The sequence below is a fragment of the Plasmodium relictum genome (assembly GCF_900005765.1).
Source record: "Plasmodium relictum strain SGS1 genome assembly, chromosome: 13".
NCBI classification, from domain to species: Eukaryota; Apicomplexa; class Aconoidasida; order Haemosporida; family Plasmodiidae; genus Plasmodium; species Plasmodium relictum.
The window spans coordinates 1,034,539-1,052,084 of NC_041691.1; the positions used below are offsets into that span (position 1 = coordinate 1,034,539).

Genomic DNA, 17,546 nt, shown 5'->3' on the forward strand with positions numbered 1-17,546 from the left:
TATTTTAGGTATTTATGTTTTATAATAACATTAAATATTTATTTTATTATTTCAATTTTTTATCCATTTAAGAGAATTTTGTTTTATTTTAATATTTTTATTTATTTATTTTTTTTTCCCTTTTTTTTTTTTATATAAATAAATAGATACTTAAAACAATTTTTTTAATTTTTGAGAAATATGTGGATCTTTTAAAAAAAAAATTAAAAATCTATTTACTTATTAATTTCCTTATTCGAAATTTATTTAAATTTTTTTTTTTTTTTATTAAAAAAAAAAAATTTCTTTTAATTAAAAGTTTTTGTTTTAAATTTTTAAGTTAACATAAATATTTCAATGAAAAGTAAAATACAATGTAAATTTTAACAATAAAATTAAAATGGAGGAGGAATCTATAAAATAATTGGATACAAATATTTAATGTTGATTGTTAATAAAAAAAAAAGAGAAAATGTATTTAATTATTACTTTTTATACACAATGTATGCTTAAACCTTTTTTTACATGTATTTATTTAGTTCTTATGTTTTAATGTGCCGATATATATTTTTTTTTTATTACAAAAAAAAGCCTTAATATTTTAGAAAAAATTAATTTTCTAAATTTTAAAAAAATAAAAATTTACATAAATGAATTCTATAAAAGAAAATTTTTATTTTATCTTATTTTGGTAATTTATTTTTCTTTGCTTGGCAACATATTCTTATAAAGAATATTTTATTGTTTTTATTTTTTATTTTTACTTTTTCAATAACAAAAAATTTCTACAAAAATGGATATAAAAAAAAATGTAGATGAAACAGGTGAATCTAATGAAGCAAATGAAAATATATATGAAGAACTGTTTTCATTTGCTATTAGTGATAATGAAATAGTAAAAAAAGAAAGTTTACGAATTATTTTAAGTTTATTAGAAGAAAACGAATTAGTAGAATACATTAAAAAAAATAATAAAAAATGTTTTAAAGCTATTGTTTCGAATTTAAGTTCAAGAAGCAAAATGTTATCTCTTGAATGTTTATTAAATTTATCTGCTCGATTACCAAAAGGTATTTATAAAAAAGAACATTAAATTTATAAGTATATATATATATATATATATATATTTTTTTTTCTTTAACTATATATTAAATTATATAGAATTAACTGAAAGAAATATAATAGAAATATTATTTGATATGGCAAAGGAGGAAGAAAAGTATGAAGAAAATTGTATTGATTTATACATAATGATAATATCAAATTTAACAAGGTGCAAAGAAGGAATATATAAAATACTTGATTTAAAAGAAGATACTAATGTTGATATAAATGAAGATAAATTTTTTGTTAGTTATTATTTAAATAAATTATTGTATTTCTTTTTCTTACCAATAAAACCATCAGTTAATAAAAATATTAATGATAAATATATATATGTTTCACATATATTGATTAATATAAGTTCAATTAAAGAAAGTTCTTTATTTTTTAAAAATGTATCATTTTTAAATAAAATAAGTGAACAAATATTAAATAAGGATAGGTTTAGGGCTATGTTACCATTTATAATAAACTTGTGCTTAAATGAGACTACATATAATTATTTATTTGATGATAATTGTATTTTATTTCCATATATATTATCATACGTTTATACAAATAATTATTCTTTACGCAATAATAATTTATATAATTCAAATAACATAGACAAAAATGATAATATACACAATTTAATTTTGCAAAAGGCAACAGTTTTAATTAACTGTTCTATAATAAAAAGTAGAATTATTATTATTTTATTATATCTATGTAAAAGGGATTATTCAAGGTATTTTATTTATTTCTCTTTTTTCTTTCTTTTTTTTTTTTTAATTTTTATATCTTATTGTTTCACTTTATTTTATTTATTATTCTTATTTATTTCTTTTCTTTTTTTTCTTTTTTTTTTCCCAATTATAGAGAAAAACTTCTTAATTATGGAATTTCTGATATTCTAAAAAATTGGAAATCATATGAAAAAGATACTGAGCTACTGTAACTTTACTCAAGAAAAAATATGAACATATATATATTACTTTTAAAAGTTTGATATATATAAATATAAATTTTTTTTTTTTTTGTATCAGATCTGATATAGAGAATATCACTAATAAGTTTGAAGGAAAAAAAGATGGTGAAGCTTTTACTAGTTAGAATACAATTTTCAAAAATTATGAGAAATAAAATTTAGTTTTATGCAAAAATATCATAGGGTACTGAAAAACTAAATAAAGTAAAATTTTCATTTTTTCTGACTTTCATGTGTTTAAAATGTTAAAAACATAAACATAAATTTTAATTATTTGTAATTTATAACCTTATAATAATACATAAAATTTCTAGAAAATTAAAAAATATAGAAATTTTGTTTTTGTACTTTATAAAGTAATAATATGATAATTTATAATTTAAAAAAGAAACAAAAAAAAAAAAAAAGAAATATAAGATTTAAAAAAAATGTAATACTTAAAAAATTTTACAACAAATAAAAAATATATAATAATCAAACGAAAATCAAGAAAAAATATTAGTTATTAAATTATTCAGATGTTTTATCTGATTTTCGAATATATATTGCATAAAATCGTCTATTTTATGAGAAAATTTTTCTACGTTTATATTTTCATCACACATAATTGAATTGTCGTCTATTTGTATATTGTTATTACATATAAAATTATTTAAGTCTGATAAATATTCATCATACTCTGAATAATCATAGGTATTTGTGTCTACCTTATTTTTTGTTTTATTAATTAAATTTTCTATTTTGTATTTTTCTAAACTATCACATATACATATTATATTCTTTTTTTTATATTTACTTTCTATTGAGTTCATTTTGCTATTGTCTTCCTCTAATAAATCAGTGTAATCTTCTAATTTTTCTTCTTCATCTTCTGTTTTTAATATTCCATTTTTATGTATAATACTTTCTCTGTTTACTTTTTCATCAGTGTATAAAAAATCAGAAGTGATCAATTTACTTTGACCTTTGTCATTATCTTCATTAGAACGAATTTGTTCATATGCCTCTTCAATTATGTGAGTTATTCTACTTTTATTTTCATTATCTTCATATTTTTCTTTTTCATTTTCTTTTTCTTCATCCTTTTCATATTTGTCTTCTCTTTTATTTTCTTTTTCTTCATTCTTTTTATAATTTTTTTCATTTTCTTCTTTTTTACTCTCATCATACATTTTTTCATTTTCTTTTTCTTCATTTTCATTCTCATTATACATTTTTTCATTTTCTTTTTCTTCTTTTTTACTCTCATCATACATTTTTTTTTTTTCTTTTTCTTCATTTTCATTCTCATTATACATTTTTTCATTTTCATTTTCTTCTTTTTCACTCTCATCATACATTTTTTCATTTTCATTTTCTTCTTTTTCACTCTCATCATACATTTTTTCATTTTCTTTTTCTTCTTTTTCACTCTCATCATACATTTTTTCATTTTCTTTTTCTTCATATTTTCTTTCCTTTTCTTCATCTCTTTTTAATGCCTGATGAAAAATTCTTTTAAACTTTGTTGAAGAAGTAGAAAGAGAAAATAAATCTTCATCATCACTATCAATTTTGTTTTTATCTGAGAAAGCATTTTCTTTTATTTCATTAAAATTAAAATTAGAAAAATTACTGTATTTATCATTTGTTAAATTAAAATCATCTGAAACAAAACTATGATAATTTAGTAAGTTACTATTAATAGAATTATTGAAAGAAGTATTTTTTTTAAAATTTTTTTTTTCTTTATTACTATCTACACCATTAAAATTATTTTTTGAAAACGAAAAATGATTTTCCATATTTAATGGTTGTTTATTGGGATTATTTTCATTATTATAAAAACAAAATGAATCTGTTTTATTAGAATTTTCATTGCTTATATTTCTATTGGTTAATTTAAACTTTATATTATCATTTTTCTTTCCTTTATCACTTTCTTCATTTGAATAAAATCCTAGACGCTTTTTAATATTTTTAATAATTTCTTTGACATTATGTTCAGATGTTTTTTTATTATATAAGTCCTTTTCTATTTTTGTCTTTTTCTTTTTTCTTTTTTTTTTATTATTTATATTATCAATATTATGAACGTTTTTATAAAAACTTTTATTTAGTATTTTGTTATAGTCTATAAGTTTCATTTTCTTATTGTGATTGTTATATATTTCCTTAAATGAATCAAAAAGATTCCATTTTTCTTCTGAATTACTTAAATTATCACTATGGTTCATTGAAGTTTGATTATCATTATATGGGCTTGCTAGTTGTTTGCAAAAATCTATATCATTTACATTTTTTACATCTTCGTTATAAGAATTATCAACATTTACTTCTTTATGCTTATTTGAAATAAATGAAAAATTTATTTTTTCATTATCTTCTCTTGAAAAAATATCATCGTTTTGACTTAAATCAATATCATTTTCTGCGAAAATATAATTTTTTTTTTTTTTTTCTTTTTCTTCTTTTTTAAATACTTTTTTATAAAGAGAATTATTTTCTAAATTAAAAGATGAAAATAAAGAATCATCAAAATTCTTTTCCTTGTTATTGTTATCATTTTGAGAATTTATATCATATTTATTTGATACATTAATGGAGGAACAACAATTTGAATTTTCAAAGTTTAACAAATTATGCATTTTATATTTTAATTTATTTTTTTTTTGTATGTCTTTATTTAATGCAATATTTTCAATTATTTTTTCTGAGTTTAAATAATATTTTAAGTATTCATAATTATTGTCTTCTATATCTTCTTGTTTATATTTCTCATTATTGTCACTTTTTTTTTTTTTTTCATTTGGCTTTACATTCTCTTTATCTTTTTTTTTTTTTAAATTTAATATAGTATTTCCGTTTAATTTTAAATAGTTTTTAAAACTCTCCTTCTCTAAACTATTTGTAAAATTATCATTTTTTTTATAATTTAAGTTACGTTCACAATTGTCTATTTCTTCATTATAATAAAATTTTAATTCTTCCTTAAAAAAATTCAATTTTTTATCATCGTCTTTTTTCTTAATATATTTCAATTTAGTTTTTGACACCTCATATTCCTTTCCATCTAGTGCTTCATTATAACTTCCTTTCTCTATTTTTTTTTCTTTATTTTCAGAATTAATTAAATTAATATTAGTAAATTTAAAAGGCAAATTTTTTATTATATCGTTCTTAATATCACCATTCATATTTTGTGAAAATCTTAAATATAAATTATTTTTATTATTTATCGTATTTTAAAAAAAAAAATTCTAATAAAGCACAACAAAAAAAAAAAAAATTTTGGAATATTTTTGTTATTGGGATTTTTTTTCGTATAATATACATTATAAACATAAAAAAATAAGTAATATGATAGAAAAAAATAACATATATATAATATATTTAAAATATTCCATTTTTTTTTATTTTAAAAAAAAAATATATGTTTTGTTAAAAGGACAATATATAAAAGTAAAATAGTTTATGAAATTTTATTGAAAATACTAACAAAAAAAAATTTTAGTAATATAATAAAATTATTTAATAAAAAAGTAATATGTTTAAACTTTTCTTAATATGTACTGCTTTTTTATTACAATTTTAAAAAAATAAAATATTACTAAGTATAAAATTTATATCTTAATTTGAAAAAAAAAAAAAAGCATACGCACACTTGAAAAAAGATATAATAAATCTTTACAAAATTTAAAAAGAATATTTAAATGAAAAACCTTTGTATAATTTAAAATACACATGAAAAAAAAGAAAAATAAAATAAGTAAAAGAAAAAAAATAAAAGAAAAAAAGATAAAAGTATAAACAAAAAAAGTGCAAATATGTATAACAAAAAAATAGGAAAAATAGAAGCAAAACAGAAGAAAAAAAAAAGATAAACATATTAAATACAGATGAAAGTTAATTAAACAACAAAATAAATAAAAAAAGTAACGTTCAACTAAGAGAAAAAATAACTGTTTAATAAAATATTTAGAGTTAAAAAAAAATAAAATTATATGAGTATCTCTTTTAAAAAATAAAAAGGATCATGTTTTCTTCCTTTTTTTTAAAGTTGAATGCTTATTTATTTCTTTAATTTCATCTATTTTCTTTGAATCATAGTTTTCTTCTTTAATACGAACTTTTTCATATAAACCGTTATTGCTATTCATGCATATTTGATTTTTATTTAAATTTTCTACTTTTTCATTAATAATTATAAAAATTATGACTTCAACAATTAAAGTAATATAGGAAAATAATATACCACATATTAACCTCTAATAAATAGAAAAAAAAAGTAAAAATAATAATAAAAGAAATAATAATAATATAAGAACAAAAAAAATATTTAAATAATATATATATATATATATTATTACCGTTGTAAATTTAGTATACCCTAATAAAAGACATCCATAATAACCGCTCAAAAAAGTTAAAAATAATCCCAATATTAAATTTATTCCATATCTGGAAAAAAAAAAAAAAAAAAAAAAATTAACTTCAGAGCAAAAAACAAAAGGTATATGATTTCTAAGAAAATTTTACGGAAATGCCTTTTTGTAATTAAAAAAAAAATCATTTAGTCCGTTGTTTTTATTTCCCATGATTTTTTTGTATTTCCTTTCTTCTTTTAGTAAATTTTTAAAGGATTTACTATTTTTATCGATATTTTCATATATACCTCTGTCTTTAAAAAAAAAAAAAAAATAGAACCATGATATATTTATATATATATATTAGAATAAATCTTATTTTTCATTATATTTATATATTTTTTTTTTTTTTAAATTATTACAAGTTATAAATGAATTATACATCATGTTATGAAAATTTATTTTCCCTTTATTGTTATGAATACAATATAAGTTATAGAAATATATAAGAACACTTAAAATATCAATATTTATATTTTTCTCTTTCAAATATTTCTCTATATTTTTTGAATCATTAAAAATAATATTAGAAGTTTTTTCATTAATTTTATTTGAATATAAAGAATTATTTTTAATACACCAATTTATAATCTCTTCTCTATTTTCTATAAATAGTACTATAAAATTTCTTATTTCTGTTGTTATTTCAACATTTATTATTCTTTTAACGTAAACGCTTTCTTTTTCTCTTTCTTCTTCCTCTTTTTCCTCCTTTTTTTCTTCTTTTTCTTCTTCCTCTTTTTCTTCCTTTTTTTCCTTCTTTTTTTTTTTTTCTTCCTTTTCTTCTTCCTTTCTTTCCTTCTTTTTTTCTTTTTCTTCATTTTTTTTTTTTTCTTCTTTTATTTCTTTTTCTTTTTCCTTTTCATTTATCTCTTTTTTACCTTTTTCTCCTTTTTCCTCCTTTCCAAATTTTTTTATATTTTCTTTCTCTTTCATTTCTATTTTATTGTCTTTTAATCGTTGATTTTTATATTTTATTTGTGAATAATTTTTATTTAATTATGTTTTCATAATAATTGAAGAAATTTTATCGCTAATATGGTTTTCTTATTTTAAATTTATAATGTTATTAAAGTTTTTTTTTTTTTTGAAAGGATAATTTTCTTCATATATAGTATCTTCATTAAAATTATATTTTTCTCAAGTTCATTATTTTTTGTCATAATATTTTAATTAATTGAAATTATTACCTTAAAAAAAAAATTTCTCAATTATCATAATTGTAAATTGATTTTATATTACTTTTATTTTATTTATTAATTTTTTTTTTTGTTAAATGAAAATAATAACAATTTTTTTTCTTTTAATCATGGAGAATTTTTCTTTGATATATTTCTTAAAAAATGTATTTGAAAAAAAAATATATATGTATAATTTAAAATTCCATAAGCAATAAAAATGAGTAAAAAAAAAAATTTAGTTAAGTATTTTTATTTCATTTTTAATATTTTTATACTTAAAGAACAATAAAATTCTAATGTTTCTTATTTTTTGTATTTTTTTATTTTATTTTTTTTATTTTTACTTAAAGAGGAAAATTCAAAAAAATAAAAATTGAAATGCTGTATTTGAAATTAGTATCAATTTTTTTTCTTTTCCATTTTTATTATATTACAGGAAAGAAAAGAAAAAAAAATAAGGTTCTTTTAACTAAGGAAAAAATATGTACACACCTACATTTTTTTTTTTTTAATTAAACATGAGAATAATGATAGTTGTATAAATTTTTTTTTTTTTTATTGTGCATAATTTTATAATATATTCTAAATACTACTTTAAATTTAATAATTCAATTTTAAAAAATTATCTTCTCTTTTTTTTTTTTATGTAACTTTTTTAGTAAATGCAAAATAAATGCATGTGTATAATTTTGTGCATAATATTCGTAGAACAAAATTAAGGATTATGATATTTTCTTGAACTCTTAATAAAATTTCATTAAATTTTCTTTTTTTTTTAAAAATAATACGCATTATTCTACATAACAAAAAAAATTTAAAGGAAATATTATTAAATATGACAAAAATAATCCAAAAATATAAAAAAGAAAAAAGAAAAAAAAAAAGTATCTTTTTAGAATATCAATTTAGGTTTATATGCACTAAAGATATTTAACTCCCCTGAAATTTGAGGTGCACATTTTTTTATCTTAAACATTCATGCAATATATATATATATATATATATATATTTTTTTAAGTATTTATCTTTTTAATCGCATATTATAAATATTAAAAATAAAAAACTAATAAAAAGATTATGAATTTCTGAGAAATAAATTAAAATAAATGCTAGTAAAAATTTTAAGAATATAAATGTGTAATTTAGTTTTTCATAAGAATAAACCTGAATATATATATATATATATATATATATATATATATATATATATATATATATATGTATTATTTTTTTTTCTTTTATGAAAAGTTAAGAACACACACATGTAAAGATTTATTAACAAAATTATTCATGATAAAGTAAAATGAAAAATGAAAATAAAAATAAAATAAAATAAAAAATATAAATAGAAATAAAATAAAAATTCAATACTGAACAAGAAGTGTCAATTATTGAATTCTTTTTATATTTAGGATTCACCGTTATTTAATAAGTATATTTATTATTATTTATGTAATTATGAATTTTATCATGCATTGAAAATGATAATTTAGGTATTTTATTTCTTTTATACGCATTTTCATTGAATATTATTCTTAATTAGTGTTTCATAAAAATTTTAATTCATATTTTTTTTTTCTTTCTTTTTTTTTCTCTTTTTTTATGCTTATTTTCTTTTTTTTTCTTTTTTTTTTTTGTTGTGTCATTTATGTATATATATTATATTATTATTAACTGAGTACTTGTAAAATTAATTGTTATTTTATACTTATTTTATAATATATATATGTGTATATATTTATATACATGTATATATAAGTTTAATTATAAATTTTATATAATTATGTCTTATAAAAGAATGTATAATGTATTTTTTATTAACATTATTTTGTAACATTTTGTTAAAAAAAAAGAAGAAAAAAAATTGTCTAACATTATAAAAATTAGAGAAAATATTCCTCTTGTCTTCAACAATAAAACATTTATTTATGATATTTTTTTAAGAACAAATTAGTTTTTTCAAATAAAAAAGAAAAAAAAAAAACATTAATATTACTTTTATAATGTTTGGCTATTATTAACACCAAATAAAAACAAAGTATTCTAATATATATATATATATATATATAGTTTTTTTTTTTATATTTATATATGAGTATGATCCATTTAAATAGATTACAATAAAGGTAAAATAAATAAAATATGTAAAATAATAAAAAAGTGTATATTATATAAAAGTATAATAATTCATAATAAAATTTTTTTTTTTAATATTTTTATAAAAATATATAAGTAAAATTAAATATTAATTTTATGTATTTATTAAATTATATATTTTTATGTAATGTATGAAATTAAATCCTTTTATTCTTATGTATATATTTTCTGTAAAGATAAAAGTTTTCATTTTTATGCATATATTTATTATAAAATGAAATGCTTTTATTTTTATATGTATAATTATTACATAATAAGGTGTTTTTATTTAATTTTTTTTTCTTTCTTCTTTTTTTTATTTATTCGTAGAACTTAGACATAACTTATTTTGTAATGTATTTTACCATAAAATACAATGATAGATGCAGAAAAATATGTAAATTATCTTTTTTTTTGACATATATTTTTAAATAAATTTTCATAAAAGCTTTTTTTTTTATTTAGTTTGTGTCGATAACTTGTAATAATTCTATAAGTTTTATTATGTTTAATTTATTTACATCTAATATAAATGTAAAAGAAAGAAAAAAAAATATATGTATTATTAGAAAATTTTTGCATATCTTATTTTCTGTAAATTTATGAAATTATACATTTGATATTCCTTTTAAATTTATAAAAAAAATATATATATATATATATACATGTCAATTAATTTTTTAAATTGAATTAAAGATATAAATACATTTTGAAAATTATTAAACAAATTCTTAATTTTATGATACTATATATAAACATACTTTTTGTTTTTGTTTTATATTAGTATTAATTATTCAGTTATTTTTATTATTTTTGTGAAGCATATTTATTTCTTTAATCATGTTACACAATACACAATATATTTTTTTAAGCATTATTAATTTTTTAATATTAATGTAGATACAAATATATATGTATGCTTTTACAAATGTTTAAGGAATATATTTTATAACTTGTTATTTTAAAGAAGAGAAAAATTCTAAATATTTATAAGTATGTTATTATATATACCAAAATATAATGTTTTAGTGTTATTTTATAAAAAAAAAGTGAGACACATTTATTTTATAAAGGATACATATCTATATAAATATTTATTTATATATGTAGGCATCTACATTTACGAGTAATGTTTTAAATATTATTTTTCACTTATTCTATTTATTTTATTTTATTTTACTTTTTTTTTTTTTGAAAGAAAGTAATTTGGATTTTTATTTATCCAATTTTTATTTTTGATAATCTGATAATCACATGTTAAAGGCATAAGAGTGTAACTTTTTTTCTTTAATTTATTGTACTATTTTAATAACAGCAATAAAAATTTACTAAGTTAGATCTGTTCAAAGAAAAAAAAGTAGCACATAATATATTAATGATGTTTTTATACACTTCTTTTTTTTTTTTTTTATATATGCACTAAGAGATTTATAAATAATTGTTTAATTATAAAGCATGCAACTTAAATATTAAATTGTTAATATTACAAAATTTTAAATGAGCTTATTGCGATTTTATTCTTATGTCTGTTTTTATTTTATACATTTTTAGGTAAATTAAAAATTAGTTATAATACATAATTATTTAATAAATTATATGTATCATATTTTCAATTATTTTTATGTTTTGTTTATAAAAAAAAAAAAATACGTAAAAATATATTAATATGTATTTATGCACATAATTATAAACATTTATTTTCAACGTAAAATATGCGTAGAAAAAAAAATGTATATGTATGTATATAATTTATGTTAGTTTAAATCTTAAAGGATACATATACAAAAAAAAAAAAAAAAAAAAAATAAATAAATAATAAAATTCTTTTTACCTTTTTTATAAATTTTATTATTGATAATAAAACAGACTAAAAGAAAAAAAAAAAAAAATATAGGAAAGTAATTTAAGAATAATATCATATTTGTTAATAACAATGATTTTTTAATGTTTTCATGTAATTGTTAATGAATACATGAAATAATAAATTATTTAATACTTTCACTAAAAAATACATAAAAAAAAAAAAAAAAAAACAGTTCATATGATTTATTTAGATAAAGTTAATTTTATGCAACAATATTATATATTAAAATAATTTCACATAGTTTAATTTTTTCAACTTCTACTTATAATTTTTATTATTGTTAAGATTATAATATGTATATATATACAAATATATATATATATATATATATATATATATATATATATATATATATATATATTTTTAAATGTAATACATAGATAGGAAATAATATTATAAAAATATTAAACCTTACATTATTTCTCTTTTTTTTTTTTTATTAATATTCTCATGTATAGATAAAAAAAACAGTGGAAAATTATTTTTTATTTTTTTAAATGTTTATTTTTTGTTTTGATTGTATAATATAATAACATTTTATAAATTATTTAATTTTTTTTATCAAAGTATTATTTAATCTTAATTTTACATAACTTTTATTTATCATTAATTTTTTTTTATACTTTATCAACATGCATTAATAATACATAGAAATATATATTTTTATTTATGTATATATATATATATATATATATATATATATATATATATATATATATATTTTTTTCATAATGTTTGATAAATTTTCTTAAAGTAGAATTAATTCTTTTATTTTATTTATTTTTTCTTTATCTTTGGTGTATAATATTTATTTTAAATAATATTTTATTGCTTCTTTTTAAATCGAACAATAAATGTTTTGTTAAATTGTTACTTTCTTAATTACATGCTCATAGATTTATTCTGATTTTTTTTTTTTTTTATTCTCCTTTTTTCTCTCTTTTTTTTTATAATTATTTGATATTATTAAAAAATTACTAATTTAGTTTTCACAACTTTATTTAATTTTAATAAAAATAATTTTCTGTAATTTTTTTTTAATTTTAGTTATATTTTTAATAATATATATACATAAATAAAAAGAAAAAAATTATTTCATTCAAGTTACCATTAAAACTTTATATAAAATTTTTTTTTGTAAATTGTAATTTTTCTAAATGATTATAAAAAATTAGAAAATGAATGAAGAATATAAAAATTTAATATTAAAATATAAGAAAAGTCAAAATGAAGAAATAAAAAGTCATAACATGGAAATTGAAGGTATAAATATGGATATTTACAAGAATACAAATAATTTTATTAATAAAAAAGAAATAAATAAGGAAGAAAATGGTTATGGAGATGAACCAAAAGGGTTAGAAATAGATAAAAATGATAATATATATGAAAAAGATTTTTTAAATGATATAAATTATTTGAATGATGAAAATGATTTAAAAAAATATTTCATTCAAAAAAATATGAGAAAAAAAATGAAAAAGCTTGATTTGTTAAATCTATATGTAAACAATTCTGTGAATATAAAAAATGAATTAAGAAAAACATCTATTTGTAAATATTGGTTAAAAGGTATATGTGCGAATATTGAATGCAATTTCGCTCATGGAGAGCATGAACTAAAATCTACTTATGGAGTTTATAAGACAACTATATGTAAGCATTGGAAGAAAAATGGAAATTGCTCAAGTGGAATAAATTGTAGGCATGCTCATGGAGAAAATGAATTACAACCTAAAAATTTACCTCTACATTTATTAAAAAAAAAAAATAACTTAAAAAATAAAAATAATACGAAAAATATGAATTTAAGCAACAATATGAATAAACTTAATTCTATTAACAATTCATGCAATATAAATTATATTAGTGATACAAGTAAAATTGATAATTTAAATAATGTTAGCAGTGAAAATAGTGTAAATAATGCTAATAATGTGAATCATATCAATAACTTAAATGATACAAAAAATATACAGTCCATTAATATTTTAAATAGCGGTGATAATATAAAAAATTTGGGTAATTTTAATACCAATTTATTAATCAATTTAAATTTAAATAAAAATAACGAAAACACCAATAGCTTAAGTAATTCTAAGAAAATATGGAATTACAAAATTTTTAAAGAGCAATCAAATAATTGCGAAGTTGAAAATAAATTATCAAAATCCTTCTCTAATAATTCAAGTGAAAATATTAATGATATCTTAAATAAAATTCAAAATATTCATGACACAGATAATAGAAGTGGTAGTTGTAATATTGATTATAATTTAATAAATGATAATATGAAAAATGAATTTAGTAATATAAACCATGATAAAAAACAAACAATAGAAGAAATAAACAATAAATTAATAAATAAAAAATTTTTAAACAATATAACCAATATTAATAATATAAACAACATAAATAACGGATCTGAAGAATTAAGAAATATACTATACTTAAAACTAAATAATAATGTTGATAATATATTGAAAAACAGTGATAATATAAATAATATTGTAAATTATAGATGTAATATCGAAAATGGAAAAAATAATTTCGAAAATAATATAAGTGATTTTGAAGTTACCAAAAATATTTTTGAAAATAGTAAAAATAATTTTGAAGGTAATAACATGAACTTTGAATGCAGTGAGAATAGCCAAATTAAAAATGATAATATCAATATTCATAATTTAAATAACTTTAATAATATTGATATTAATAATAATAGTAATAATATATTAAATAATAATAAAAATAATTGCAATAGGCATTTTATTAATTATAATGATATATCTAATTATGATAAAAGCGATTTAAACATTAATTTTGAAAATTCTAACAATATAATGAAAAAGGTTTCTTACAATATGAAATATTTTTCTTTTTACATAAATACATTAAATAAAATAGCTGATAGTTTAAATTACGTAAATAATGTGGAAAATTTTAACATTCTAAATAATAATAGTATAAGTAACCAAAGTCAATTAAACGAAAGTGTAAGTCATGATAAAGATAATAATAAAATAACTATTATGAAGGAAAATCATACAACTTCTAATTTAATTATTAACAATAATGATAACACTTATTACAATTCTAAAATCGATGATGAAAAAAAAAAAGTGTATGAAAATATAAATGATGAGCAATTAGAATTAAAGGATTTAAAACTAAAAATTACTGATTCAACTTTATTGAAAAATGAATATAACATTATTAATACATATGATAATAATATGAATAATTGTTTAAATACTAACATTACTAAGAATAATGGAAATAGTAAATGTGATAATATAGTATTTAATAATGAAAATAATGTTATAAGTAATAGAAATGTTACAAATAATAACGATGTAATAGATAATAGTGATATTACAATTAATAATGATTCAATAGATAATAATAATGCTATATGTAATAATAAAATAAAAAATATTAATTCTTATATAAATTATAATTTAAAATCAAACGACAATAAATGGGAAAATTTAAATAATGAAAATAAAATAACAAACATAAGTAGTTTAAATGATAAAATATATAATAGTTTAAAAAATTTGCAAATAAATAGTTCTAATAATAATAATATTGATAAAAATTATGAACATAATAATTCAATCAGTAAATTTAATAATTCAGATAAAAATACAAGCAATTTATATAAGAAATTTTTAATTTCACAAAATATCAACAACATTAATAGCGATGTACATAATAATTATAATAACTTAAGTTGCAAGAAAGAAGATTATTTGAGTTACAATAATAATAATATAAATAATTATAGTAATCATTTTGGTTTAAGAAATTGCGAAATAAATTATTATGCGAATAATAATCATATGAAAATGAAAAATAATTTGGAAAATAACTGTTCTTTAAATTATATAGAAGAAAACAAAACTTTTATAAATGATAATGATAATAAAAATTTCTTTGTAAATAATAAAGTAGAAAATAATGATTTATATGAAAAAAAAATTGATTTTTCTAAAAATAAGAAAATAACAAATCTAAATAACATAAGCAAGGATGAACAATATGCTTTTAATGAGGTATATCCAAACGATATTTTAAAAGAAGAAAGTGAAAATGCATTTAATAATGAAGAAAAAGAGAAAAATAATAGTTTAAATAATAATATAGAAGATAATAATTTAATTCATATGAGTGACAATAATATGAATAATAATTTACAAAACATAAATAATGAATACTACAATTTAAATGAAATGATGTGTAAAATCAAATTTTTATATACTATGAACAATGTTGTATACAATAAAAATGAAGATAATGGTACAAATAACAAAGATAATACAAATTCAAATATAAGAAATAATAGTATAAATAACATGAGTGAAATATTAAATAATGATAAATACATAGGTAACATAAAAAAAATATTGAATGATAAAGGAGATTTTTTGAAAACTTTAAATACAAATGATGGGGACAACTTTGAATTAAAAAATCATATAGAATCACATATACTAAACAATTTAAAAAATAAAATAACATTTGAAAATGAAGATATAATAAAAAAAATGAAAACATATGCCATAGATAAAAACAATATAGAGAAAAATAAGGAATTAAACCATATGAAAAAAAGAACAAATGAAGAATCACTTAAAAAAAGTCCCATGAGCAATAGTATTGTCTATTTAAATAATGATTCATTTTTTGGAAAAGAGAATAATAATTATAATTTTATAATGAATAATAATTTGCTTTTGGGTAATGATAAAGGAGAGAGTATTTTAAATAATAGCGATAATAAAATAAAAATGAAAAATAAAGATTTTAATATGTTGTTAAAAGATAATAAAGCAAGTAACATTTACGATGAAAATTTTCTTATTTGTGATAAACATATAAATAAAAGAAATTTTCATAATGTTAATAGTAATAAAAATGATGATTCTATTAGTGAAAAAGAAGATAATAGTGATAATAATAAGAAATATAATATGAAAAATGATAATGATATTGTTGTTAATGATGATAATAGTAATAGCAATAAAAATGCTAGCAACATGGAATATAATTATAACAATAGTAACAATGATACGACAACTTATTGTCATTATAATAATTATAAAAATGAAGACTATAAAGATTATAATAAAAACAAAGATGCAGAAACATTTAATAATGAAGTAACTGATTTGGATAAAAAGAAGAATAATTTTCATTTTGATATGTTATTTAATAATGAAATTTCAAACGATTTTATTTATTCTTTAATTAAAAATTCTGAAAATAAGCATTTGGAAAGTAAATATTTTATGAATGAAGAAAAGGAAGTTTCTAAAAATAACTTAAATGTAAATAACAATTCAGTAAATATTGAAGGGAATGTAATACATAATAAGAATGAAAAAAATAAGGAGCAAAAAGAAATTATGAAATCATCAACAAAATTGGTTAGTTTAAATAATATACAAAATAAAAATGATGACATAGAAGAGGGAAAGAAAAAATACATGTATGACTTTTTAAATTTTTTAGAGGAAACAAAATATAAGAATGAATATAATAGCATTATTAAGGAAAATAATAATTTTAATAAATTAACTAATAACTCGACAAAATTAGTTAGACTTCATGCATTTAAAGAAGCAGATAATAAATATAACATTAATGATATGGAAAATGAAAATAATATTAATAATATACTACCAGAAAAATCTAAATTTCTAAGAATTAATAAATTAGAAAAAAAAAATTATCAGTTTGGAGAAAATAATTTTAAAAATGATAGTAATAATAATAATTTTTATAATTCAAAGGAATATCTTAACAAAAATATTTTTTTTTCTTCTAATGGGAATGAATAAATAATTATAATTAATCAGATTATTACTTTATTTTTTTTTTTTTTATAAAAATAAAGTATAATG

General features: G+C 16.4%; 4 protein-coding genes across 4 annotated transcripts; 2 read left to right on the plus strand and 2 right to left on the minus strand.

Moving 5' to 3' along the window:
* Window positions 1-1,178: 1,178 nt before the first annotated feature.
* PRELSG_1325300 (conserved Plasmodium protein, unknown function) lies at window positions 1,179-2,175 on the plus strand (the record flags this gene model as incomplete). Its single annotated transcript, XM_028678791.1, has 3 exons — window positions 1,179-1,810; window positions 1,942-2,016; window positions 2,109-2,175. 3 exons carry the CDS (start codon window positions 1,179-1,181, stop codon window positions 2,173-2,175), a joined length of 774 nt encoding a protein of 257 aa, XP_028535901.1.
* A 360-nt stretch (window positions 2,176-2,535) lies between these two features.
* Window positions 2,536-5,226, minus strand: PRELSG_1325400 (conserved Plasmodium protein, unknown function; the record flags this gene model as incomplete). Its single annotated transcript, XM_028678792.1, has 1 exon — window positions 2,536-5,226. The coding sequence occupies one exon, from the start codon at window positions 5,224-5,226 to the stop codon at window positions 2,536-2,538; it is 2,691 nt and encodes an 896-aa protein (XP_028535902.1).
* Window positions 5,227-6,063: 837 nt separating this feature from the next.
* On the minus strand, window positions 6,064-7,392 carry PRELSG_1325500 (conserved Plasmodium protein, unknown function; the record flags this gene model as incomplete). Its single annotated transcript, XM_028678793.1, has 4 exons — window positions 6,064-6,297; window positions 6,400-6,490; window positions 6,569-6,710; window positions 6,819-7,392. 4 exons carry the CDS (start codon window positions 7,390-7,392, stop codon window positions 6,064-6,066), a joined length of 1,041 nt encoding a protein of 346 aa, XP_028535903.1.
* Window positions 7,393-12,815: 5,423 nt separating this feature from the next.
* Window positions 12,816-17,483, plus strand: PRELSG_1325600 (zinc finger protein, putative; the record flags this gene model as incomplete). The annotated part of the gene is made up of 1 exon (XM_028678794.1): window positions 12,816-17,483. One exon carries the CDS (start codon window positions 12,816-12,818, stop codon window positions 17,481-17,483), a length of 4,668 nt encoding a protein of 1,555 aa, XP_028535904.1.
* Window positions 17,484-17,546: the final 63 nt, after the last annotated feature.